General features: G+C 37.2%; 1 protein-coding gene across 1 annotated transcript in view; it reads right to left on the bottom strand.

Moving 5' to 3' along the window:
* Positions 1-27,506, bottom strand: part of CCNY (cyclin Y) — a 128,713-nt gene that overhangs the window by 3,154 nt on the left and 98,053 nt on the right. Inside the window, exons 5-10 of the mRNA XM_010006990.1 lie at positions 26,953-27,053; positions 23,466-23,501; positions 19,882-19,939; positions 19,666-19,785; positions 6,924-7,090; positions 2,491-2,653 (exon numbers count right to left, since the gene is read on the bottom strand). Coding sequence (XP_010005292.1) covers positions 2,491-2,653; positions 6,924-7,090; positions 19,666-19,785; positions 19,882-19,939; positions 23,466-23,501; positions 26,953-27,053 — 645 coding nt within the window. The remainder of the gene's footprint in view (positions 1-2,490; positions 2,654-6,923; positions 7,091-19,665; positions 19,786-19,881; positions 19,940-23,465; positions 23,502-26,952; positions 27,054-27,506) is intronic.

Genomic DNA, 27,506 nt, shown 5'->3' with positions numbered 1-27,506 from the left:
CTGGCTACTAGGTGTACCGGTATAACAAAATCAGGACACTTTTAGGCCACAGGCTGATGAAAAGTAAAAAAAATTACCTTTATTTAGTCATCTAAAAGACAAAGCTGCCTAAACGTCAATTGTGGGAACATCAAATAAGGAAAAACATTGACTCCAGAAAACAATGTAATTTTTACAAAGTACTATAACCTCTTATAGCACCTTTAAGCTGCTGGAACAAATGGAAATCCCAGCATTTCCATTTGATGAGGAACAGTATTTATAGGGCTTGCCCTTGGTCTTCCTTTTTATTTGTTTTTTTTAATCAAAGGTGTATCAACCTCGTATTTGCAGAAATAGCAATGCAGATTTTGCCATGCCAGACCTAATACTCCTGCTTTAGATATATAAAATAGCTTGAAAACAAAAAAGTAGAAAAAGCGTGTTATAACCATTTCTCTGTGGAAGACTTGCTGTGAATTCAAATGCCAATAAATGAGTTGTTTTAATTCTTAGGACTGAGCAAGGTCCTTTCAGTTTACCAGACAAAGCAAACCCTTCCACTGTGTGTGTGCATTCGCTAAGTCGACTGCCTGTCGTCACAGACTGCAGCTCTTCTCTCAGTATCATAAATACCATAATCTATTTGCTACCACATCTACTCCATTTGACAATCCAGAAAACTGTTTTAAAAAAAGAGAAGTCTGGGCTGAACATGACAGACTAGGGATAGACCTAGGGAAGTGCTGAAAATGCATTTTGATAACCCTTGGCAAGTAAAATGCTTAACTGCTCAAGGAACTAAGCTATACATTATGCTATCAACTAGATTCATGGGCACATAATGACAGCCAAGTACTGCCAGGGAACAAAGCAGCTCCCATGATGTCCCCTTCCTTCTGGCTGCCAAACAGAGGCCAGGAGCTGGTAGACTAAGTTGGCTTCACAGCTGATACTCCTCCACTTCCCTGAAGACATCATCTTTGGCTAGCAGGGTTACCTTACTGCCAACTTCTGCTAGCAGCATGACACATCCCCAACATGGGAAAATTTTTAACATTATGGATTTATTTTTAAAAAAATAATCTATTTTTTTAAAAAATATGCCTTCTTTTTAGTTAGTACAGAAGAACCATCAGTACCATCAGTATTCTCTGGGTATTTACAGTCACTCCCTATTTTCTAAGGGTTTAGGAGCTATGACCGTTACCTTCATTTGTAACCCACTGCTGTACATTGTGTGTGATACAGGAAATACTGCACACTACATCATCTTTAAAAAGTAATTCACTGAATTTAAATATATATAACAGCACTTACTATCAAGACCCACCATCTAATAACTAAGTAAACTACCTCATTGCATTTAAGAATACAATCCTAATGAATTTTCTTTCTTTAAAATTCTCTTCAATAGAAACAAAACCCGATGCAAAGTTACATCACGCTCCATACACAGATTTAACTTACACTCTCATTAGAGTTATCTGCAAAATTTAGAAAGAATCATCAGAAAGAATGAGAAATACAACTTTAATGAAATCTGCTTTGATTCTTTCTCCACCACTTTCTGTTCCCATTACAGTCACAAACAAGTCAATTAATCTTCCCACGCACTATTTCCCACCACAAAAACGTGTGTAGTTCTGCCTGCCTGTTTTACAGGAGCATTAGCAGCTTCAGACCATGCAAAGCTCATTCTAAACCACAGGTAAACAACCTCCAGTGCAAAGCTATCACATAATTGTAAAGTGTATGTTGTTAAAAGCAGTCAGCATCTTATGAAAAATTTCAAAATTAGTAAGAAAATGCATGCAATAATCTCCTTATTTGAAAAACTTTGTATCAGAAAAGCTCAGGAGAAAAGATTCCTGCCTTGCAAAGAGCTCACAAATGATGATTTTAAATTCCTGTGGGAATTCCTAGTGCCCTGCATTTCACAGGCCCAAACCATCCAGTAAAGTGCTTTCTGCACATGCTATATTCAGGTCTCATAAGCATTCAAGATTTATTCACTAAAGATGTGTGCCCATTTCTGTTCTCCCATTACTGCCAAAAACACCAGGGAAGAGAGGAGACTTGGATTCATGTGAAGTGGAACAGCAACAGATAATAAGTACATAGAACAGTTGTTTTCAGCAATCCTGGTTAATATTCTGTCCTTTAAGGTGGATAATCAGTTTCAAGAAACCAAACAGAACACAGAAAACCAAACTGTGAACAGAGTCATTGTAAAACTATGGGTATATTCACAAGGCAAATTCAGACAACTGGAACTGAAAAAGAAATTGAAAGCAAGAAAAAGTATGAAGCAAATCAAGTAAAAAAGCTGTCCACACATTCATGAATATCTAATGCACAAAAAACCCAGATATGGAAATCAGGGCACATGATATTCTAACATCTGATGGGAATATCTGGGGAGAGATTGGAGAAAGGAGGAACAATGCAAAAATTCTAAATCTCCCATATAAATTCAACTCTGAGCAATGTAAAAAGAAATTGTCTCACCTCAAGTTTATATGCCCTGTCCCTGCTGAGGGGCTCCAAAGGAAAACTCAGGTTATTCGCTTCTGCCAGGGAACGCAAATCAAAATAATACTTGGCATAAACACTGGAAGGGACATTAATATTGAACTGCAACAGCTCAAGAAACTGGCGTTCCAGCTCATTCCTGTAGAAAGAAGATAGATGTGAAAACATATTTCAGACTGTGCATTCTGAATGTAATTTACTTTAAATTGCAAATGGTAGAAACCAAGTTAATGTCTTATTCTTGCCAGACACAATTATGCCAGTTGAAGGTCCACTGAGCTCTATCGGTATACATATGCCATGAGGGATATGAAAGATGCTGCACTTTGCAGCTGCTCCTGAAATGTCAATCAAACCCAGACACAAACTTTTGCTAGCAGAAGGGCACCTTAACTTGCTTATCTAATGCAATCTGGGAGAGAAATGCTAGCAGGTAAAAAAAATGTCCTTGTGTTTCTGCTGTACTTCCACTAGGTGGATCTGTACACACAGCTATGCAAACACCACACACAGACATGCCCTACATTTGCCAGACATGTCTCATAAATGCTGCAAACTCTAACACCAAAATTGCTGGAAAACTTATTTACTCTCTTCAGCCTCTTGTAATCAATAATTTAAAACTAGTCATGGTATATCTGAAGTTTTCAGCATACTGTCTTATATTTCTTCATAAATTGAATGAAACATTTTTTTCCTTAGGTGAAATAAAAATTCACAGTGGTGATCATTTGTTTTTCAGTACCTATAACAAATGTGTTTGTCTAAATACCAGATAGGAACAAAGGCCCCATTTGAGCTCTCACCTTGGGATAAGTCTAGCATAGCAATACATTATTACCTACATCATTGTGTTAAAAACTACATTAAAAAATAAGTACATCAACAAAATTTCAAAAACTGCATGGTAACTAGATATCCTACATATGCAATGACATATGATATATTTAAAATGGTGATTTGAAGACATGAGAAAAAAATACATGAGTGGTGTACATGTTTGGTGAAAAGTGTATGGACTGCACAGCTATTTTATCAGCAGGTGTTGATTGACTAGGATATTGCATTTAAATTAAATTTTGACTGCAGTGTAAATGTGCAAGAAATGTGCAGGCACTTGGCAAAAGAAGAGGAAGAATCTGAGGATAAAAAGTACTGGTACAGTATTTTTCAAAGTAAAATACATTTTTTCTCACTTTTCACTCTTACATTATGATCATTCTCTTTCCTTACTTGCCAAAATTCCATGTTTACATCATAATAAATATTAATTAACATTAAAAGACTATTTGAAAGTATTCACAGCATTGAAGAGTCTAACTGAAAAAAATCCAAATTAAAAGCTCCTTTTTAAGACCTCTATCTATAAATACAGAAGATAATCTTTAAATGTCCTTTTATAATGCCAAGATTTTACTTTGTGCAAGCTAAGCAGAACATTACATAGCCTCAGGTTCTTATTCTCCTCTAGTTCCTAGATTTGAAGGTTAAACTAGCTGACTAAACTTCAGCTGAGAAAGAAGAAGAAAACAGAACAAAACCCTAAGAGGTATTTTGGATTTAAACTAAGGTAGTATAACTAGCCATCATACCCTCCTTCTACCTAATACATACATGAGACTGCTTAAGTATGTGCTTTCCTGTGGCCACTGCCCAAATTCACATGGAAACTCTAGGTGATGCTACATACATGACTACAGAGACAGGCTGCAGTTCAGTCCTCCCAAGGGTCTGTTAGCACAGTACTGCTGGTGGCTTCTACAACTCAGAAAGGTCTGCATAATGTTCTGCAAGATACCCTCATGCTGACTGATTCACAGAAGTTGAAGATTTTGACCTGCCATTTTTCTACTTTATTAATATAATAACTACTTGAAAAATAAGAAAGAAAATAAATCCACCATACTAGGGAGATAAGGGGAAAAACTGGAAAAACTGGCAGTTGGAACACAAACATCAGGTCATCAAGTACCAGAATCTTTGCTGGAGTATTTGCCAGGAGCCCCAAACACAAAGCTCATGAGTGAGATCACCAAGCACCATATAGAGAGCACAGGCTCCCCCAATGCCTCTGGTTTTGCAGTTTGCAAAAACCCTAAAATCTTTAAGAAAAGGTTAAGAAGCTTTAAGGACAAGGACTCTTCACAATTTGGCTTAGAGAATGTGCTGTGCAGAAAGCGGGCTGATGTGAGCATGGGAGAACAGCTCTGCCATGTGAGTAATGGTGTTACATAGCTCCAGTGCAACTTCTAACAGTAGCATCATCACATCTTTGTCAAAAACAATAACCTCTTTTTTTTATTTCCCCTCACACCATTACTGCATGCCTCATCACCTGCCTTACAAAAAACTTCAAAAATCAGCAATTTCAAAACCCCTATTTATAACCACTCCTGATAAATACTGTCACACAGCACAGTCAAACCTCTGCTTCAAGCTGCTCAGTATTCTACTTCAGCTCATTTCCCAGCTTCAGAAACACTTCAAAAGTTCCCAGAAGTGAATGGAGGGAGGCCCTTACTGCCATTGGAATTACTGAAAGCGTGAGAAAAGGAACAAGGAAAAAGCAGCTTAGCAAAATCATTCAGGAAACACTCAAAACAGACAGGGAAGCATTATCTAATTGTTCTGCATGAAATAATATTGCACACAAAAATGTGAAGGGCCTGATTTTAGCTTCTTGTCCACCTCACCCTCCCTTGTATTTTGGAAATCTCATTCTGTCTGGGTTGTGAGAAAAGAAGTATCATCAACCATCCCTAAAGTAGCTCACATATTTTAAGACAGACTCTGAATCAAGTGTTCTGTAGTATTCCCCACCTCTATTTTGAAACTGGAGGTTTCTTCAAAACTAATTAAAGTACCTACACTGTGCCACAGGAAGGCAAGTTTTGCATTTTTCACTTTGACTAAGGAAAAAAATCCACCTTCTTGCAAATTGCTTGTTAAAACAAGATTTAGAGATAGCTTTTCTAATATTTCAGCAATGACAGCTACTCACAATTTATAAGCTTTACCTAGCAGTGTATGAGTATGCTTAATTTAAAGCAATCAGCTGATCCTAACATTCAACCTTTCCTCTACAGATCATTTTTAGACCAGCTATAAATCTGACAAACAGCAAACTATTAAGAAACTAAATTAGGGCTTCTTTAGCAAAAACGTTTGCCCTTTCACTACTTTGAGATTGCAAACTGAGATTAAAAAATATTATGTCTGCATAAACACATTTTCATCTACTTCCCTCCTCCCAGAGTGCTTATCCATAACAAAGTCTTCAGTGGCTGCAATCCTGATTTAAGTGAGTTAAAGCACAGACAGGTCTCTATACTTCATTATAGATTCTTAGCTCTGCTTAAAAGAGCTTTGAAACACAACAATACTGGACATGTTTTTAATAATTTTATTGTTATTAGTTCTTATAAAAGGAGGAGTGTAACAGTAGACTGAAAAGGTCACTCTGAATGCACAAGCTGCAGTGACTTGTTAAGGCATCTCTCCCACCAGCAGCATTCCAGCCTCAATCCCACTGCAGCCTTTCCAACACCGCTCTGGTGCCTTGGAAAGCGTGTGTGGTATGGGACTCAGCCCTGAACACACAGATGATATAAACCCCAGGCACCTGAAGCCAATATATGTAATACCTGCTAACCAACCAAGCAAACAAAAGCACTCCACTGTTTGGTAGAATTATATTTCATGTTAGCATTTGCAAATATTAAGATCTTAATTCTGTTCATTCTTCCTATAGTTTATTTTATTAGTGTTGGCATATACTCTTAATATGCCTCAGGAGTATTCAGGCAGGTATCACAACTATCTATGTTGTAACAATATGAACTTCTTATTAATGCCATCAGATTAAAAAAATGGGAAAAAAAAGGAAAATTTTCTTTGCTAGTTAAAATACTAGACTTGTAACATATTGGAAATTAACTCAGCAGCATACAGGTGGGGCAAAACCCCTCAACAATCCAAAAGCACTGGTTCTGAATAATGTCAATAAATAAGTGGGTGATCATCTCAGGATCATTAGTATCACAATGATTTTTTTCCTGCCTTACATGTTGGTCTACTGTCTGTATGGAGAATCAGCTTACAAGAATACACTGAGCCTCACTGAATGTGGGATTCCTTGTCAGGTTATACATTTAAATATTCTGCAAGTCTGTTTTCATCACCATGCATGAATATCCAGTGGTAAATACAGTTTCACCAGAAAACAAAAAAATACTTAATGTCTTCTGTGTAAGCAACTGTTAAGTAGACCTCATGCCATCTATCAGCGTCACCATGTTTAGATAGAAAGCAGATATACAAACTAGATATAATTTATGAGAGAACTTCCTGCTGCACTCATACACCCAGTTCTTGGCATTCTTTGGCAAAAAAAACCATACTGCACTCACATGTCTTCGACAGTGATATCTTTCAGAATCTGGCAGTAATCCACGTTCCACACTGCCTGGTCGTCCCAAACTTTGGATGCCAGGAGAATCGCACCCAGTACAATTCGCTTCCAGTTTGCTGGACAGATATCTATCTCTGCATAAGTTAGAAGTCTTTCAAGATATACCTGTGGAAACATTAAAATCAAGACTAAATCTGTTTGCTATTAAGTAAAAATGAAAAAGAAAACTATTCTCACAAAGCTGTCCCAGCAATTTAAAAGGAGTAATCTGCTTTCAAGAGATTGTTTTATAAAACCTGTAGGTTTAAATACACACATTTACACCAAGACTGCATGTGACAAACTAGGATTTTAGTTGGTCTTTGCCTTCTGATCATATTACCAGAAACAAAACTGTTATTTTTTTATCTGTAACTGTTGCTAATATACTCACATCTTGGAATGAATTCAAATTCAAATATATTAAAATAATAACATAAATAAAATGCAAATTACTAAAGAGGAAAGCAAGGATATACTACCAGTAATAGTTGCTAACTATTTACTATTTACAGAGAGTACAGGATTATACACCCACATCTGATGAAGCAAGGGAGCCTGGAGGACTTTCTGAATACCTACCAAAATGATGCTGAGGGGAAGTGGGGGTGCAGCATGGTTCTCTATGTCCAAACACAGAGCTAGGTTGGGCCCTGCAACTGATGCTCCAGCCAGGGAGCTATGGGTGAATAAGTGAGGGAAAGGAGTAAGTCAAGATGCTCTGTCAATAGTTACCTGCTATTGATTAACAGCATCTCAATTACGTTAATAATAGCAGACTGATAAAGAACATGCCTTCTAAGAAACACTAGTTGTGAGTGATCTGTGTGGCCTCTCTATTCCCTGTTAGGGAAAAGGAAATTACAAGTGTGAATATTTACATGTGAAGTGAACAAAGGTAAATACTTCTGCAATTCACAACACTTGAACAGTTCATATATTAGTAGTCATAATACATCTCATTCAGTTTGACTAAGTTAATCTTTATTAGCACCTAACCAAATAACATCCAAAGAATAGCTAATATATATATAAAAATACAATCAAATAATAGCAGAAGACTAACAAATATATAAAAAACTCAAGGTAAGGTGCATGCTGGTAAGTATTTAAGAAGAAAGGGAAAGGGGAAACATGGGGGGGAAACTTCAAAACCCAGAACAACTGCCTCGCAAATTTTCTATAAGGATGTGCCCACACACAGTCCCTTCAGTGATCTGTGCTTCTCGAAAGGCCCAGCATTAGTAGAAAATATTATTCTATTAGTAATAAAATAAAATAAAAAATATATATATTGAAGTTAATTTATTTTTTAGTGTACAGTAACATCAAGGCCAATTACATCCTTCATATAGTTTTGTTCATTAATTTTCATAATTATGATAAGTAGAAGTAATTAGAATTTGGCAACAAGACCACTGAAAACAGTAGACAGCTGCTATATAATTCAACATTTTACAGAAATATATATTTTATAAAAAAATGTGAATATCTGAATACTTGTACTTAGATAATCAGCCCACAAAACTGTCTCATACACTCTGCAGTTTAAATGACACAATGAGCGAGAAATCATGGGAAACAAAAATAGAAACCAGACAATATTAGAGAACTTTTGTTCAGAGTACCATCACAAAGAGTAAGTTCTTTACTCTAACTGAAGGAAAATAAAGCTTGAGTTCCAGTGTCTGTAACGATCATCAATACACTCGTATAACAATGAATTAACATAAGTATACTATTTCATACAGACCACCTCTCTCAAGCAATGGATTTCTCAGTCCACTGTGAAGTTGTTCAAACAGGTTTCACTTCTAGCAATTATTTAAGGAAAATTAGATCCAGTCATTATTTAAGTTAGTAAATTCTACTCTGATTCAGAAGGAAACTTTTGTCACTGCAGTCACTAGCATCAAGGAAGTGAACTTGTTCTGCAGTTTCATTTCTCACCCATGAAACCACTTGCTGTGCACAAAGGAGCACAGAATGTGAAACTAGAGGTGCTTCAACATGACAGCAGACACATTTACTAAAACCAACAGTTAGTCTTGATATGCTGGTCTATAAAAATACAGGTTTGAGTTTACTGAAGAATAACCTATTATATGTATCTTGTAACAGATCTTACCATACCCTCATCACTGCATTGTGATAAAAACCAATTAAGGTGGTTATTTAGATTGCTCATACTCCTATAAGGCTCCACATTGACAGAAAATATTAGGAGATTTTATGAGATACTCTGATGAAAGTGCAATACAAATAGAAAATACCACACCTACCTCGAAGGCTGCATATTTTATGAAAACAGAACACTGCCTGGGATTCTGAAGGACCAGCATTTTGCTTTAAATTTTAAATAACTACAGATATTTTCTGACAGCTGTGAAGGAAATCTACATCTGCTCTAACAGAATAAATGCATGTCTGCTAAGAAAACTGAAAATCTCCTTTATAACACATTTTTTTTCCAATAATTTTGAAGTTTTTACTTAACAATTTAAAACAATTTTAAGAGGAATTATTACTGATTTATAGTTAATTAATAAATTCACAAAATATTTATCCCAAATTTTGGGGATATCTGTACGCTCAAATAAATATTGGACTCATTTTCAACAAGTAACAACAGCTAACTTATAAAAGGAGAATAGATACCAAATGGTAGCTGCATAGAAATCTTATTTGGAAAAGATGTTGTTAATACTAACAACATTGAAATAGTGTAAATGAATTTCTGAAATGATAAAATACTCAGTTGCAGTATGTTGGATATAAAATAAAAAGGACTGGTCAAACAAAAAATGAAAAAGTCTCAGACCTTTGGTTTTCTCCCCAAAAGGTTCTCTATTTTTCTTTTGTTAATGAGGTTACTTTTGTTAATTAGCCTTAATCATGGTTTAGACACTTTGTTGAAGTCAAGCTACATCATCAGGCACAAAGAGACAGGCATAATAAACATTCAAAAATGTCTTTGAAAACGAAGGTATACTGAGCTACGCAGTCACAATATTTACAGTATGAGACCCCACAGATGAAACTGTTTAATTTTCACTTTTTTTTGCTTTAAAAATAAGAAACATACAGGTAGCAGGATATCATAAAACTAAAGCTGAATTTTTCAAGAGGCAACATGCCAGACTCCTGAATACACCACTTCTTCAATGATTTGCCCCTGCCTGTCATTCTATTGCTGAAGAAAACCGTAACATTATCTTGTAATACAATATAAGAAAATATTACTAATTGTTAAAAAAATACTTATTTTATTTTCCTTCCTCCTTAAGTACAAAATTACCAATTTCAAAGTATGTGTCAAACCCATTATTAAAAACAGAGCTTTGACTTCTTAGTTATAACATCACTCTGAAAATATTTTCATGTATATAACTTCGTTTGGGGAGTTTTGCCTATTAAGGCTTTCCAAACGGTATATGAGACCAAAATAAACAGCACAGTTTAAATGCTCTGATAAACAAAACTTAAGTCCCTAAAAATAATCAAGAGGTTGCTTCAAGGCAAGGCTTCAAGACAGAAACTGAAAGAAGTGTGTAAGTGGGTGAAGCAGGTACAGTAGTGGAGATTCAAAAGACTCACCTCTCCTCTAAGTGCTCTTCTAAAATGACAGAAACACAAAGTTCAGTAAAAAGGTGGCACATGGATCTCACTAGAGTCTGCAATAGCTGATGGTTCTGTTTAAAAGGCTGGCTTTTGCTTTTCATGCAGCCTGTGTAAATAAACCCCTTACACACATTCAGTAGGAGTCTGATAAGACACTATTCTTATACCACCTTCACTACTATATTTCAGCATCTTCTAATAGCATTGTGGAGGATATGAATAATCACTTGAGTCCTTAGTGGTAACATGGGCTTAAATCCAGACATACAGTTTGCTGGAGTCAGTCTCTATCATCTTCTGAGAAAGCTAAAGATGATAAACACCTCACTAGGAGAAAGGTGCTTAGTGGGGCTTCTGCCTCCCTTCCTGAAAACACCTTAAAAGAGTGTTTTGTTCAGTGGCTCCATCTTAGCTTTAAAGTGTATGTGTTCAAGTAAACTAAGAGAGAAAAAGCACGAGATGACTTCATGCAGAAAACATTTGTAAAAGTTTATCAAAGTCATCAGCTAATATGAAAATTCACTGTAATCTAGGACTTGTTTCCCAAAGACAGGCCTATGCTGTCGCAGCAGTGCTGCTCTTCCAACTTTCAATCTAACACACGGTGTCTTTGTTTTAGCTCTTCTCTAGCTCTAGTTCAGAGAGAACCAGGTGACTCAGCAGACAGTGAAATTCAGGCAGAGCAAAGGCTGGCACGTATCTGAGCTCTCTCCTAACTGATGTAGAGTATCCTCACAACAGCACTATACACAAAGCCAAGTAAGCTGCCTCCTTTGGAAATGTGAGAAAGTGCATTATTCCTGAGAAATGGAGCTGTTAACCACTGTTTTTAATCTCAGAGCATTTCAGTATATTAGGCTCAGGACATAGTAAGAGCCCAAGCACTGAGATTTCTACTCTGATGGGACATAAGAGTGAAAAAGGTGAGGTGGAGCCTGCCGTGTGCCCAGCAGCCTGTCCGACTGAAGGGGGATGCTTCTGGCTGCTGCAAAGATGTGCTGAATCAGTGCAGACTTTTGGAGAAGGGCCAGGTGGCTCTCAGCCCATTTGAAAAGGGAGGTTTGGTGGGTGGTTCATCACTACAGTATTCATCCCAAACAAACTTGTGGCTGGTGGGAGAACACCACCTGCTTTTGCTGACAAAAGCAAGCAAGTCTTCCCACATGCAGGCAGGCACACTCCACCTCCTTAAAAAAAAAATTAAAAAAATTACCTGTAATCATAAATGTGACATATGGAAATGCCATTTGTATGTAATCATGCCTATACATTGAATCATTTCTTAAACATGGGTCATTTTCTTAAATAAATCTTGAGATTTTATGTGTTACTATGTAGTTTAGTATATTTGTACACTGCAACAAATTTCATTGGCTTAATTTTAAAAAACAAAAGACTTTTAAAATTTTCTTTAGCACTAGCTGCTGCAAAGTCATTGAATAAAGCTGAATTTTAAGAAGCTCACTGTAGAAAAGAATACTGTAATTTGCATTTCAGAATACTGGAAAATTCCATATATTTCAAGAGACCAAAAATACAGAAGAAAAAAACTTGTTTAATTTTTTTACATAAGTCTGAAAACTTAATCTCCTCTAGATTATTTCAGTAGGAGTTCCTCTTACAGACCCAGAACTAACAGAAGATAAAATGAGCTTTTAGTATCTAGAAGACGTATGTTAAACTAAATGCCATTATTTGCTTCCATCTGCTTTTAACAGCTGTATCAATGCTTAAAGAATGGAACTAAAGTTTAAAACAAATTGAAGCTGTTACACCAATGTTAGTTTTCTTTAAATCAATTCATCCTTTGCAGTGCCTCTTTGGAAAGCAAGCTTTTGTGGCAAAACTTCTGAGCACTTTTCTACTAATCATCCAAAAGTTGAATTTCAAAAAGAAAACACATTTATTCAGCCACAATTCAACATCTAGTTCTCCTCAAACACTAATCACTTCCAGAAGCTATCTTCATCACACATACCATGACCCACTTAGTTCTATGACTGTATGTTTATAGATTTTTACAGAATTATAACAAGACCATTTAAATAAAAGATTAAAGTTAATGTTGTGACATCAGCAGAAGCACTCAGTGGCTTCAAACAACATATCACTCTCAATTTTTCCCAGCTTGCAAACAAGCATAATTCAGTGCTAATACAAACGATGCTACAATCTTCAAAACTCATTTGTATGATAATTCAACTCCTAGCTGAAATGAAAATGCAGCTCTGATCTGGAAAATATCAATGGACATTGGTCCATCAATACATTTTTCCTTCCAAACTCAGTATCTCAGAGTCTGATAGTTCCATTATTAGTCTACCGTGCTTGGGGATGAACCACATGGTTTTGTACAACCCTCAGTCTAAGAAACTTTGATGGACAAAGCTTGCCCCTCACTGGAGACATTTTAATAAGCTGGATGCATATCAGATGATACACTGCACAGAGTTAAGATTTCAGAAGAACAATACTGGATTATTATTTCCCATCTCTTCTCACAGACTCACACAAAGATTTCGAAATGACTGACCTTTATACTTGGAATATGAGCAAATTATTATTTAATCACAAGTGAAACCAATTGGGTTAAGAACTGCCTTTGTTAAGAATTCATTTATCTGATTTAAAATAATTTAATTCTATTAATTAAATAACATCACCACTCCATGGGTATAGCTAATACCAAATTGGCTTTGAATTCAGTGAACTCTGGAAGGTTCATTAGCTTAGATGCAGCACCACAGGAATGTAGCTAAATGGCTTCCAAAAACATTTCAGGTCCAGCAGAGGCACTGAACTAATTTGTTTCACATGTATCTTGAATTCATAAACCTGCAAGACCCAGAATGACACCATGCTGACCCAGTATGGATGCCTCTGATCTTAAGTCCCAGGACTTGGACTTGCCATAGAATGGTGGAGAAGCATTAAGCCATCAAATATCACCACTAGTCCTGGAGGTTTTTTTTTTATCCAGACAAGGAACTGTAACACAGCACAAAGCTAACTAGATCAGCAAAAGCATCTAAACGCTGGCAATGCTGCTCCAGCAAGGCCTCTGCTGAGCCAGAACTAATCCCCAGAGTGATCATCTGCAGTAGGGTTAATCCATCCTGGACTTCCCGAGTGTTTTATAGTAACTACAGCATCCAGTGTTGTCCCAGTTATCTGGGATGTCTTGCTCCCCATGATCCTGGATAGCAGAGTTGGTTACACAACATCCCAATCAACAGAATCTAAATCCGTTTTAAGCAATTGAAAACTAAAGATAGCAGGTCAGTTTTAATTAGCATGAAGCTGCATCCCATTTCTTCCATCTCAGAGGATATTACAACATACTTTGTGTATTACATAATACTCCTAAGTAGAAAGAAAAGATAAAATATGGGAGGAGGTTTATCACTTTTTTTTTTTTTTTCTTCCAGAGGATATATATCAAATAGTAAAGTGTCAAATAATTTCAATTCTGTATTTCAAAATCCAAAGGAATGTTCAAATTTCATTAAAATCCTACCATGGGTTTCTTACAGAAGTTTTGTTTCTCTTCGTTACTTCATTTTGAAGCTGTTCGACATTAACCTCCCCAGTATCCCACTGATATCTCTTATCACACTGAAAATGCAGTCTAAGCACCCAAGATACCTTCATTCTTTTTTTAGCCTTTCCTAAAACAATGGAGTGGGTTTTCTACAGAGTTCTGTGAAATTTTCATCCTCGGAGAAAATCAGCACTAAGCAGGCTCTGATCAACCTGACCCAGCTGGTTGTGCTTTGAGCAGAGGCCATACCAAACATGATCTCCAGAGGTTCCAACCTAAATTATTCTGTGATTGTATCTGCCTACTGGAGTTTCCTGTGCTGTAACACAAAGGTGAGAAACTGTGCACTGCCTCCTCGGAGGCTGAGTGGGAGTCTCAGCACACTAAAGAAATGGGCAATCTCTCAGGAATGACACTGACATGACTAGAATAATCCTGACTTTTAAGACAGCAGCAACAGAAAATAAAGCTTTATCTTTTCTCATGCTGTTTTTATATTGTGTTGTGTCAAACTATCTCTCTACTTCACCAATAAAACTCTAGCAGTTTTAATTCTCACTTGATGTGAGATGATGCTTTGGTATTTCAATTACTATAACTGAGTCTCTACAAATTAACATGTATTTGGAAAAACTTCATTCCCTCCCTCTCCCATTTAAACGCTACATGAACTCACTAGGTAACCCACATTGTAAATTGCAGGAGCAAAGAGTAACTAACAAAGACAGTTTCCATCCCAACATATCATGAAGAAATACACAGTCCCCTCTCTTTAAAAAGAAAACTTCAGTAACCCAATGTCTTGAAATGAAAAAGATATTTGTATGGAAAAATTATAATTGGTAGTGGGTCCCTTATTGTCAAATTACAGCTCTAATCCAATCACTAAATTGCCATATGCTCTGTTCTCAGAAATCAGCCAGTTCCCTACCACGACTCTCCAGAAATAACTGTGCTTTGCAATTGCCCAGCTGGGCTTTAAAATGTTCCACAAAGGTCTGCTTGTCATCCATTTGGTGGAAAAGGACATCACATCATCATGGTCCTTGCAAATTAATCTGGTTTTTATTTTTGAGACAAAATACTAACAAATGCAGTCACAAAACTGAAAAAGTGAACAACTGCAAAGTATCAGTGTAGACATTTATTGGAAGCACTAAAGGAACTGAGAAGTCACACATCTCCAGGTTTGCCCCCTAATTTACTAATTTTAAGACAAAGATCTATAATACATATAAAATGCACTCAAACTATTAGGCAATATTGCAGTCTAAAACTGGGATCAGGATTCATTCCTTGTCCACACAGAAGTCATTAAAGATCCATCAGGAAACAGACACCCATTCTTTGACTGAATGTCCTCTTCTCCTGGGGATTTAAAAAAAATACCCTCCCAACCCCCATCCGATTCTCTTTTCATTAAGGGTATATCCCAACAGGCCTAAAGCAACTTGACTAAGAGACATGTAATTATTAAATTATAATCATTCCAGTATTGGAACTTAGACTGTAAACAAAATAGCAGCCCTAAAACCAGGGACCAGAATCTGAGCCTTCTGCTCCTGCCAACAGGTACAAAGCCCCTATTCCTCTTGGCCTTCTCCAGAGCATACCCTGACACATGGCCAGCTGCCAACAGGGTCAGGATCCACAATACAGCCAGAGAGACCTTCTCTCTCTTCCTCTGAGAACTTCTTCAGATGTGGCAAAGTGGTGGGCTTTGGCCACCTCCCAGGGAATGCTTGAAGCCCAAGACAAAGGTGGATACCAAAAATATTGGATACACACAACTCCTTTCATGGGTTTCATATACGAGACAGAGACCAGCTTCAGAGCTTTCCTTGCTCACCAACTGCATTCACAATCCCATCACGATGTCCACAAGGTCAGTGGATGCAGAGGGACAGTGTCAAACTAGACAATAAACAAAACTCTGTATTATACTATGAGGTCTTTGGAGGAATTTGCCTCTTCCATGAGCTGTATAAGTGACTCTGGTCACTTTCTTTTGTGATTTTTTTTCTTTTAAACAAATACAGGATTTTTGATACTTCAACTGAAACATAGAAACAAAAAAGGTATTTTATGAAAAAACAAAATTTTCCTTCAATACAGTTCAACAATATCCTCTCTCTTCCTAGTTGCTGAAAACATAACTGAAGAGGACAATAAGAACTTGGGAACTCCTGGCTGGTTAATTAAATACCCATTTTTCATAAAGAGAATTTATTCTTACGTACTTAAAATTTCCCAATATCAAATCCTCTCAGTGACAGCATGACGTTTGTAATGAATTTCAAAAGCACACTCCTCTGAACTTCACAGAAATCATTCAGCTCACATATGGCATGTATTTACATATCCCTGTACTTGATCAGCATACAGCATATAGACCTAGCATATCTACATATGCAAGAGCAAGATGTATCCTCTCTGAAACTACTGCAGACAGAGAAGTATATTGGGAGCCTTAGATTTGGCTTATTTGCAAAAAGCTCAGAAAATCATGCCAAGGCAAAGCAGAAAACTTGGACCATAGTCCTCTTCAGGTCTAGTTAATAGGATTGTTTTTACAGAACAAAAGAACAAAGCATAAATATTTAATTATCATGACACCCAAACACTGTATTGTTTTCCTGTTGATATGGATAATGCTCCTGTACACATTTTTATTTGTGATCCAATTAGTAGATTAACATAAGTACAACCTGCCACCTCTGCACATGAGGGGATGGTGAAGATGAGACAAGCATTGCTCAGTTTTAGCAAGAGTGGGAATACTCTGGCTCAAGGGAGAAACACATGGGCATTATTTTCTCAGAAAGTCAGGTCAGAGAGTATAGTTCAGCTGTTCACTGGGACAAAAATATTACTTGCAAGACTTTAAATCAGCAACACAATTTTAAACCCAACTTTATTCTTATGTTATTATAGATAAATAATGTGAATTAGTATTTAATTGTTTCAACTTGAGATTTTAATTTTTCACCTATCAGTATGGGAAATCTCTTGGCAGCTCTGGAGGCTGTATGAAAATTAAATTTTTTGTTTAATTATAAATTGGTTTTGCTGTAATAGCAGAAGCTTTAATTGAAATACTTTAATTAAGTGCTCAGAGCAACACAATGCTGGCTTTTTTTCTGGAGTCTAGCTTATCTAACAGTCTGGAGTTTCACATTTACTCCGCTCCTGTCCTGAACAGACAGACTTCTCTACAACCAATTGTAAACTGCTGCTTCTGCCTGGCTAATGGCATGTAAAAAGACAGAGAGCAACTGCATTCAACTACACACCTTACACCATGTTAGTAATTTGGGCAGTAAAAAGGAATGGTTAGGACTCTCTAAAAATAATTAGAGTGAGTGAAAGGTAACAGTTGTAGCAACTTGTTCAAAATGTACTGTGATCTCCCAGATAAACTTCCTGCCTTCTGGCAACCCTCCCAGGAGGAACTGGCAGTCAGGGCTATCAGATTGCTCTCCGATGGATGGCCAGGCTATGGCAAAATGTAAGCTCCAGCAGGGAATGCTGCTCTCTTCTTCTCCAGACAGGATATCAAAACTGAAAGCACTCGGAGGGTTAATAAATAACAATATCAATACTATGAAGATTTCAGGAGCGTGGGAAGGGGGAAGGACTGACTTGTTTTTAACGGATCAATTGCCATCTTTGAACACTTCAGAAAGAACAGAATTTGTCTCTGGGGATCCTCCTGATGACACTAACAAATAACGAAATGGGATCTAGAAGCACAGAGGAAACTGAGAACAGAAGCAGCAGAATTTCATACTTGTAAAATGCTATTTATTAAAAAACTTTGAAGCTTTCTGGAAAGAGGCATCAAGGCAGGTGGTGTTACCCTGAAAACATAGGCAGGAACAGCAGAATAGTAATGCTTATGACCTGTACCAAATCTGTCAGGAAACATCTGTATGGCTGCCTTGAGAACTAGGCTACTAAAAACCAGTGTTTCTGTTATTGTAACGGGTAGAAAACCCAGATCACCTTAAGGTTTCAAGCACTAGCAAGTATGTCAACTGCCTCTGCAGTGTAACAAATGAGTTAAAACCGTTTATACTTCATTGCAGATCACAAGAGTTACTTGCAGGGAAACCACATGAATGCCTTAAGAGGCAAGGAAGTAGTTACCATATATTGAAATACAAGCTTATGTTAACAAGATTTATGCAGAAGAACCTTCCACACATTGTAATAACAGGAAGACATTGGTATTTTAAAAAGCCCTCTGCCTTTCTTCTCTCATTGATCAAATAACCTAAGAGCAACAACACATAACTACAACAAGATTCCACTGCATTTGACAGTAGATTAATTGAATTACACAAGAACATACTGATTCACACAGCATAGGATGCCTCCAGCAGAGAGCACTTAAGAAGCAAAGAGAGGACAAGTATTTAGTGCAATTATGCAAAAGAGACAGACAAAATGTAATTTCAGAAAACAAGTAATGGCTGGGTCAAGTAACTTAGCAGAGTAATACTTAAAAAATGCAAAGGTGGAGGCACTGCAGGGTTTTTCTTGCCCTATTTCTCTTGCATTCCTGTACTTTACTGGCTACTAAAATTCAACTGTCTCAAGGAGAAAAGCCTGCTATCTGGTCTCAGAAGCCAAGGGACTGAGATTAACAGAAGAAATGAGTAGGTCTGGGCTTCAAAATCCACCTTCTCCAATTTCCCTTTCTTCTATCTCAAGTGCATAGTAAAGTTGTAATTAAACCACAGGTAGTGGGAAAAAATCTTTTAGTTTTAAGATCTAAAAAATCTTAAAAAAAATCTTGTAAAATCACAGTCAAGAACGTGGCCAAATTTGTGCCTGAAAGCTTAAGGTACTTGTCAGAGTTGACAGGTTAAAAATTTTAGGAAAATTAAGGAATTCTCAGCTGGTGGAAATCACTTTAGCTCCTTTAATTCATTGAACAACATCAGCTGAAAATCTGAACCTTCTTTTTGGTTGTGCTATTTTTAAGTAGCTAAACCTCAGCCTTCAATACAATTGTTCAGTCCTATGAGGTGGTCTTGAAAGACAAATACAGTGCAAGTAAAATATAGCCATCACCAACATGCCCCAGTCACTCACTGAATCCTTCTTGTGCCCCTTGCTTCTTATTAGTACTATTAAATTACCTACAGCTGTTCCTGAGTCTCTGCTGGGAGCTACAATGATACACAGCAACCCCCCAAAAGAGGAAGCCTTTTTGCTTTTAACATTCCCTCCTTTTCAGACCACTTAGGCCACCTGTGTTTTCTATTAGTCACCCTGGTGACATGTAACATTATCACTCTGTGAGGGCAAGACATAACCCTGGCTCTTCTGTCATGTTACCCAATCTCTTCTTCCACCACTTACTCTCCCCAAGAAAATGTGCTGCAGTATCTCTTCCCAACAAGAAATCCCCCTTGGTCTCCATGGTGAGAAAAAAATCTCCTGGCAGGTCCCAGATCTATTAAATCACACAAATACAAGCTTTGGGAACAAAACTGCATCTGTCAGATGATGTCATCTCTCAGACACTTACCAGGGTGACAATGGCACATTCAGCAGTCAGTTGAGCAGCACTGAACAACGTCCGAACAAAGCGGTAAATCTGTTTCTGCTCCGGATCATGTTTGTCATAATCTGGTGGCACTTCGGATTTCTAAGGAAGAAATACTTCCAAATAGGTGACTGAAACAAAATGAAGCAGACAGAAAGACAGTTCACATGAAAGGGAAGAGGAGGCAGGTGAACTTACCGAAAGGGGATGAAGGTTTTCATCAAAAATATCTAAGAGCATTCTTCCATCTGTGTCCCTAAAAAGTATTAAAACCAAATCAGTGTCATTATCTGAACATGACAGCACACAGCTCTCATAGACACCAGTGCATCATTAAAACTCCAACACTGTTCATGCTGCAGGGTGCTTAGAAACAAGATACAGAAGTGTTTTTCACACAGAAGTTAAATCTATTTTGCCATAAGGCTCATGTGTAATATGAAATCCGTATTACAAAGTTCTCAGGTTTCAGTCCCCAAGACAAACTGCTTTTTTCCTCCCTATACTGTGAGAGAGCCTAAGAGGTTCTACTGTAAAATTAAAATAGTCAGCCCAGCTTACTCCCCTCTTCTTAATTTCATCATGTTAATCCTTGCAATCTCTCAATTTTTCTTTATTGTCAACATCCTGAATATTTACAAATACACAACACTATTACTGCAGCCATCCTTTACATGCATATTTCCCTTCTTATTTACTTGGAAAACCCTATCCTGTTAAAGATTTCTGAAAGCAAAAATGAGTACATACAAAAAAAATTCAGGCAAAATAATATTTCTAACCATTGGTTTTATTGGCTATTTCTCTTAGACCCCTGTTGCTCAAGGTCAGCATGCAAGTTGATGTAACTTCATAAGCCTAAAACCCAGTATGTAATGTAAGATTTTTGGCATGTGTAATCTTGGCAGGAACACTAACTAACAGAAAAGTGAGCGATGTAACAGTACCAGTTAGAACTGGACACTTTCTGGACAAATGCATCCATGTGACCTACTTAGTACAATCCCATCTTTATTTATAGCATCGCTGGTACTCTGGTCATACAGTTCTTAAGAGAGAAACCACTGAATATATCTGCTGTCTTTACTCAACAGCATGTGCCTCTCAGAGCATGCAAGCATGAGTTTGACAGTGTGTTCATGTCTATGCAATGTACTTATTAGCAGCTAACATTTAAACATCAACATTGGAAGGTGACAATTTTTCTCCCATAAAGCCTCTTAGCACTGGAAATAAACACTTTTAAATTTATTTAAAAGGAGTATCAAAATTAAAACAAAAAAGCATATTGAGATAATTATAAGAAAATTTCTAATGAGCAAGGATTTTATGCCAGACTCTTTTATGTCTATATAAAAAGGCTAGTATCTTAATGCAGAAATAGTCTCACTGGTGTCATTTATGTGCTGGAGTAAACTGTGGCCCTTCACAATGAGAAGAAAGAAAGAATTTCCTATTTTATTTTTTTCTTCTGACAATGTTGCATGCTATGAAGGCCCATTTGATTGCCCTCAAAAATTCTACTACACACACAAAAAAAGTTGCTGGTTTTTGGCTTAATTAGAACAAACTCACAATGTTATATTTGAAAACAGAACAATCTACTATTTGATCTAAGCATTTTAATTTATAGTTTGTTGCAGTTTATTTAGTTTTATTTCTTGGTTTAGCGAATTCACCAAAATTTGTGCATTCCTCCGAGAACAAGGTAGTTTTCAGAGTATTATGCAACTTGTTGAATAGCACAACAAAAGCTGCAGAAAACAAATCAGTACAGCTATGATAGGAGACACTGGGAAATGAAGGAATGATAATGGGAATGTTACAATCAAATGAAACGTGGGGAGCATATGAAGGAATATTCTATTTCATGTGTAGTTTCTCAAAACACTTGAACTGGTGAAAGTCTGCATTATTAGGTCATTTAGTTTTAGGCCTGCTGTACAGGAGGAAACAAATCATGTCTGAAGAGAATTCTTCTCTGGCAAAGCAGCTGCTTGACTCATTTTCTGTCAAAATCTACCTTGAGTCTCTAAGCATTACAGTGGTTTCTCACTCCCCACCCCCCACAATGAACCAAAATCTACCACATATGTTCAAGAACTTCCTCTCACCCATAATGACAGGAAACAGAACATACGCTTTGCTATAGCAGCAAATCCAACTGAATGCTGTTATCCTGTTGTCCCTCCATTTCTAAACCAGAGACAACTGAAGACAGAACAGTCACTTCCCATCCTTCATTTCAGAGTCATTAACTGACATACACAAGTCTGCTGCAGCATCACTGCTGAGACCACCTGTCCCGAGTGCAGCAGAGGGCACATCGACAACACACCTCCCTATCCCAGGCACCTTCAGGAGTGAGAAGCAGCAACCAGTAACTCCTGAATAAATCACTCCCCCATCCCAAAAGCAAAAGGACAGAGAGAAAGTTTCCCAAGAAGGTAAGAGTCAGAACATACTTGTTTTCAAGACACTGACACAGGACTTTCTATTTTATAAAGGTTTAGTCTTTCTGTCTATTAGTTGTGGACCAAATTTGCATCAGGTTCTTCAAGAACAACCAATGGGCATATTTTATTCCAGACCAAAATCAGCTCCATGACAACCCACATGAAAAGAGTCTGGATCCCTTTGGCTCTGGATTTCTTACCCCCCTGTAGTGCCTCATGTACCCCATCTCCTCAGCCTTTTACTCAGCTGGCATGACCCTTAACAGAGCACTTAAAACCAACTTACTTCCACAAAACTTTAGAGTCTGATTATCTTTGAGATCTCTATCATTTAGCCAGGTGTAGTAAAAATTGACTAGCTAGCCAAACTAACACAGGGATGATGGAGGAAATGGGAAAAAGGGAACCACAGATGGATAAACAAGTAATCCAAGCATGAACACTAACGCCTTGTTTCCTGGGAAATTAGATTAAAAGTTTGCCAAAAAATTTTACTCCAACGTTTGGTTTACATACTGCCACGTTTCAGTCCAAGGCCTACTGACATCTTTGAAAGTCTTCCAAGACCTTTCAGCAGGGATCAAGCCCTAAGCCTTTCTGCCCTTTTGCACTTCTGAAGATTTCTTTTGAGATGTCAGCCTTGTTTCAAGAAGTGTGATGGGTTCTAGCGACCTGAAACAACGTCCCCAATGACATACCAGCTTAACTTCAAATTTGTGAGTAATTCCTTTTGTTCTACTTGGACTTCGTACAGTCCAGAAAAAAAAAAAAGTTCTCTGAGAAGATACACTGAACAACCCTGGGCACAAATGAAACTTAAAGTACAGTTTCTCCTTATAAATGTCAGGAAATTTTACGATACTGCGACATATCATGAGGACAGGGAATTTAAGATACAAAAGAACAATTCAATATTAAATAAGCTAATTTATGTACCAAGTTACTTTTTAGACAACCTATATTCTATTCTATTCCATTCAAACTGACTGAACAAGATCTAAAACATACTACACCAGAAGAGATAAGCCAGGACCTGCTCTGTTTCTGAAACATCTTGAATTACACCTATTCACAATGTCACTCTTACTGATTTTTACTTCAAAATCCATTAACAGGTTTTTATGGTATGTAATCCACTATTTTTAATTTTTCTAAGCAAATAATTATATATAAAAATACAAAAGAATATGTTTCTTATTTCTAGCACAAGAAATATGAAAACTACTACTCAAAAACATTTGACAGAAACAGAGCATTGGTTTTCAGGCTTTGAACAGTTGATTTGTTTAAAGATATATTCAGTATAAGATTCCATTATTCACATACCTGTTTTTGATGTGGTAATATATTGCAAGAGCTACACTGTAAAGAAAAATAAAGAATTAATATATCAGGACTGTCAAATTATATTACGTGTCATATTAACATGCAAATATAAAACCTAGCACGATGCATGACAAAGACTATGCCCGATAGCATATTTTCTTCTGTTCACTGTTAGATACCAGGAAAAAAGCTGCAAACAGACAATTATATAATATTTGCTCAGCACACTCCAAGTGCCTCCTTTTCACTAATAATGAAGTACCTTACAAAAAAACTCATGTTCCACACACCAAGTAACACATACCTTCCATTTCATGTCCTAAAGTCAATGATAAAACTCTTACTGACTTCCAAGGTTGAAGAGAAAGCATCACAGGTATTGGACATTCTCTTTTATTGTTTGATAATGCTGCCAGGCTAACATGAAATGTTTTAATCACTGTTGGCTTATTATTTTATATTTAAATCCATTAACTTTTGGCTGCCTTTCTATGTAGTTACTCACATACCAGACTCAAATACCAAGCTACTACAGTTTTATGGCATCAAGTTACTTATTTTAACCCTGGAAAGATGACTCCCTGAATAACTTACTGCATTATGCATTTCCCATGTGCTCAACCACAGACCAAACTATCTCTGTTTATACCCTGGCACAAAGACAAAAAGTGCCTTATATTCAGAGAAAGCTACAATTTTAATTACATATACAACTAACTGATCTCATTCATAGCTGAGAATGAAGAGTAAGGCATGGCTTCTTATGGTTATTCCCCAGTTCCCAACTCATGACTCCAGTTTTGTCAAAGGACACATGCTTTACTGATAATAGAGCTTTAATGAAGGATGAAGCAGAACCCGCACCTTCTTCTTCCAGCAGCATAAAACCCAGTCAAAGCTGAAGGAGAAGGGAGTTCACTAATTCTATTTGTTGGCAATTTGTCTTGCCAGCCATTCACTGTAAGATGCTTATGTCTTATGCTGACAGCTTCCCCCTCTTTTTCTTAAAAGGCCACTTAAGAAAGTCAATTGGTTGCGCTGTAATTTTATTCCAGAATTTTGACATGAAAAACTGACTTACTGCGTGTTGAGAAAACAATATGTTGGAGCCACATTGGTTTGGTTGTTTTTTGCCTTTTCTTTCTTAACAGCCACGTAGTGGAAAACACTTTTTCTTAGTTGAAAGTAAATGTATTTTACCAACTTTACATAAGCATTATATCTTTTACATGGCTGCATCAGATGTTTTTAGTTCATATGGGCTGTTAAAATATTATTTATTTTGTATAGAAACATACTTAAAGGAATTAAGAGATGCACTGTACCATGGACATTTAAAGGACACAGCCCTTGCTGAACAGAAAAAACACATTTGAATGAATTTTATTTGACTAAAAGCTACTCACAAAATGAATGAGTTCTAAAATTTAATTTTAAGTTACGCCCCTAGGAACACACTTGCAGCTCCAGTTCACCTTATGAAAGCAGATGCAAGAATCCATGTGCAGAGCTCTGCTTGGTCCCCATATGGTTGTTTTTCTAACAAAATGTCAAATTAAGTTTAGAAAATATTTACTATTTAGAAATCCATGCCAGAATACGACAGACTTTCAGAGCTGTAATAGATTAACTCGGATCCAAGCTTAATTCTGCTTTTTTTCTCTGGTTCAGCTAGCGCTCAGTGTGCAGGGAAGAAGCTTATGGAGCTTCACACCACCCTGCCCTGACCACCACACCAATGCTGCAGAACTACAGGAGATGTGATAATATTTTAAACACACCAGCACATAACAAGACACAGAAGAAATAAATGAGTTGGCCAAAATACATCCCTTGGAGATTTACCTATATGCAAGAGCCGTTTACCTGCAGAGACTGGCAGGATGAGGGCAAGAAATGAAATTGTACTACAACGTAATAATCCCACAATCTCCTCACCTTTCAATTAGTGAAATGTGCAGACAGACAGGAGAGAACTAAAAGACTCCTCACCCCTGGCCTCATATGCCAGAGTCCATTTTCTCAACCCACATAACCCCTTTTCAAATACTCTGGCCCCTTTGCAACTCCCAGCCCTTCCCATGCCAGCAGCGTGGTCCCAGCCCTGCACAACTCCCCACTCAACCCAGTGCTGGCTCTCCCAGCCTGATGTATGCCCACATCTCCCTCAGCTCTGATCTCTGCCACACAGCCTGAGTCTCTCTCAGACAACAGCACCTTGCTCCCCCCAGCTTGTCTTTCTGACTCCTCTTCCACGGTGCTGCCGCTGGCCAGCGTGGCCCACTGAAAATGCTACTCTGCTGCTGCAGCCAAATGAACCCATCTCTTTCCATGAGTCTCTGCTATGATGCAAAACATGACCTGAAACCCTCCCAAAAGGCTGCACCTACACAAAACTGCATGCAAAGGATTTTACAGCAGAAGAGTATGAGATTCCAAGCAGGAAAAAATACCCGTTTAAAAACCTTTTTTCAGTGTTCATCTGAATTATTTTTTTTAAGTTATTAATCAAAGAAACCTGAGAAAAAGCAAGACTATATTTTCAGGCAGAAACAGCTGATGAGTGTCAGCTGATCATGCATCAGTCTAACTTCAAATCCCTTCTCCTCTCCTCTGATTTAATAACATGTTTTAGGGACCACCAACATTACCAACTCCTTTAGGTGTAGTAGTCTGAATACATCCATCTCTCATGTAACTATCTCTGTAGTGCAAATTGTCTTAATTTTTGTATTTCAGTACACCAAGGTAATTATCCTATGGACAACTCAAGAGTAGAGCAGCAATTGTAATAAACAAACTGCATAAAATGCCTGAGCATTTGTTCTTTCATTTTTTTCCCTTCACTGTACAAAATGTAAAGAACAATATAAATATCAATTTCATTTCTTTCCAAATAAAAGCACCAGCGAAACCTGAAGTGATCAACTGAGACCTCACCCAAGGGTAAGCACAGGTGTGCACCACATACAAATCTCCTCAATGTTGTATAACTGCCAGTGCCCTTTGCCCTTGGACTCCATAAGAAAATTAATCTAGAGGCAACTAATTTCCATTTCAAACAGAAAATTGTAGGAAAACTTAGCAAATGAGTATCGCCTCATGAACAGCTTTTAAATTTCAGATATTTCTGAAATTCTGAGTAAATAAGTGTCCAAGTAAGTTTTGAGGTATCATCCAAGGCAAGTAAGTGGTTGAATATTAAAGCATAAGTATTTCAGCTGCTGGAATTTGAAATCCTTAACTGCTACTTTCTGTTGAGATATGTAATATTGGGAGATTGAGTCTGCACTGATGTAAACTAAGAGCAATATGCCTTCCTCATCTGATTCACTGCCTCTGGAGCATGACTGGATTAAATAAATTTACTACTTGAAAAACGAAAACCTTTGAAGCTTGCTTAGTAATGGTTCAGGGTATGTATACATACATACGTCCATACACATAATGTAGATTCTAGAAAAAAAAAATAAATTCTAAAACCCACCATTTGATGGTATACTTGAGGTTTGGTTGACTGACTGTGCTGTCATCCAGGAAAATAGTGGAGCAGGAACTGTACTTCCTTCTCAACTGCCCAGGAGGATGCTATGAAAAACATGCAAAAGAACAATAGCAATTATGTAATACCAAAGCATTTTTTCTGAGGAGATGTAAGAATTGAGAAAAAACAAATTTCTCTGTCTCTCACATGATGCACACAGTAACGTGATCATGTTTTGAAGCAGTTCAGAAAGTTCAGAAATAATTACCAGTGCAAAATAACAACCCCTGCCTGAGCCTTGACTCATGCTTTCAAGTCTCCATCTCCCCTCTGTCCCTTCTTCCCCAAAACAAAGCCAATATTTTTTGTGCAGAATTACTCAAAGACATACATATATTTGGAAAGGAAAGATGAACACGACTTATATTTCTGTTCTCTTCCAAAAGAGTAAGTGGAAGGAAAAAAAACAAATTATGTTGACAATGAAGATTGATTCAGAAACAGATACAAAACCGTGCGTGGAAAAAATAGAGTTTAATAAAAGATAAAACACAAAG

Source organism: Chaetura pelagica, unplaced genomic scaffold (genome assembly GCF_000747805.2).
Source record: "Chaetura pelagica isolate M959 unplaced genomic scaffold, ChaPel_1.0 scaffold17, whole genome shotgun sequence".
NCBI lineage: Eukaryota > Metazoa > Chordata > Aves > Apodiformes > Apodidae > Chaetura > Chaetura pelagica.
The sequence above is the reverse complement of the archived record's forward strand: the minus strand, read 5'-3'. Positions and strand labels throughout refer to the sequence as shown.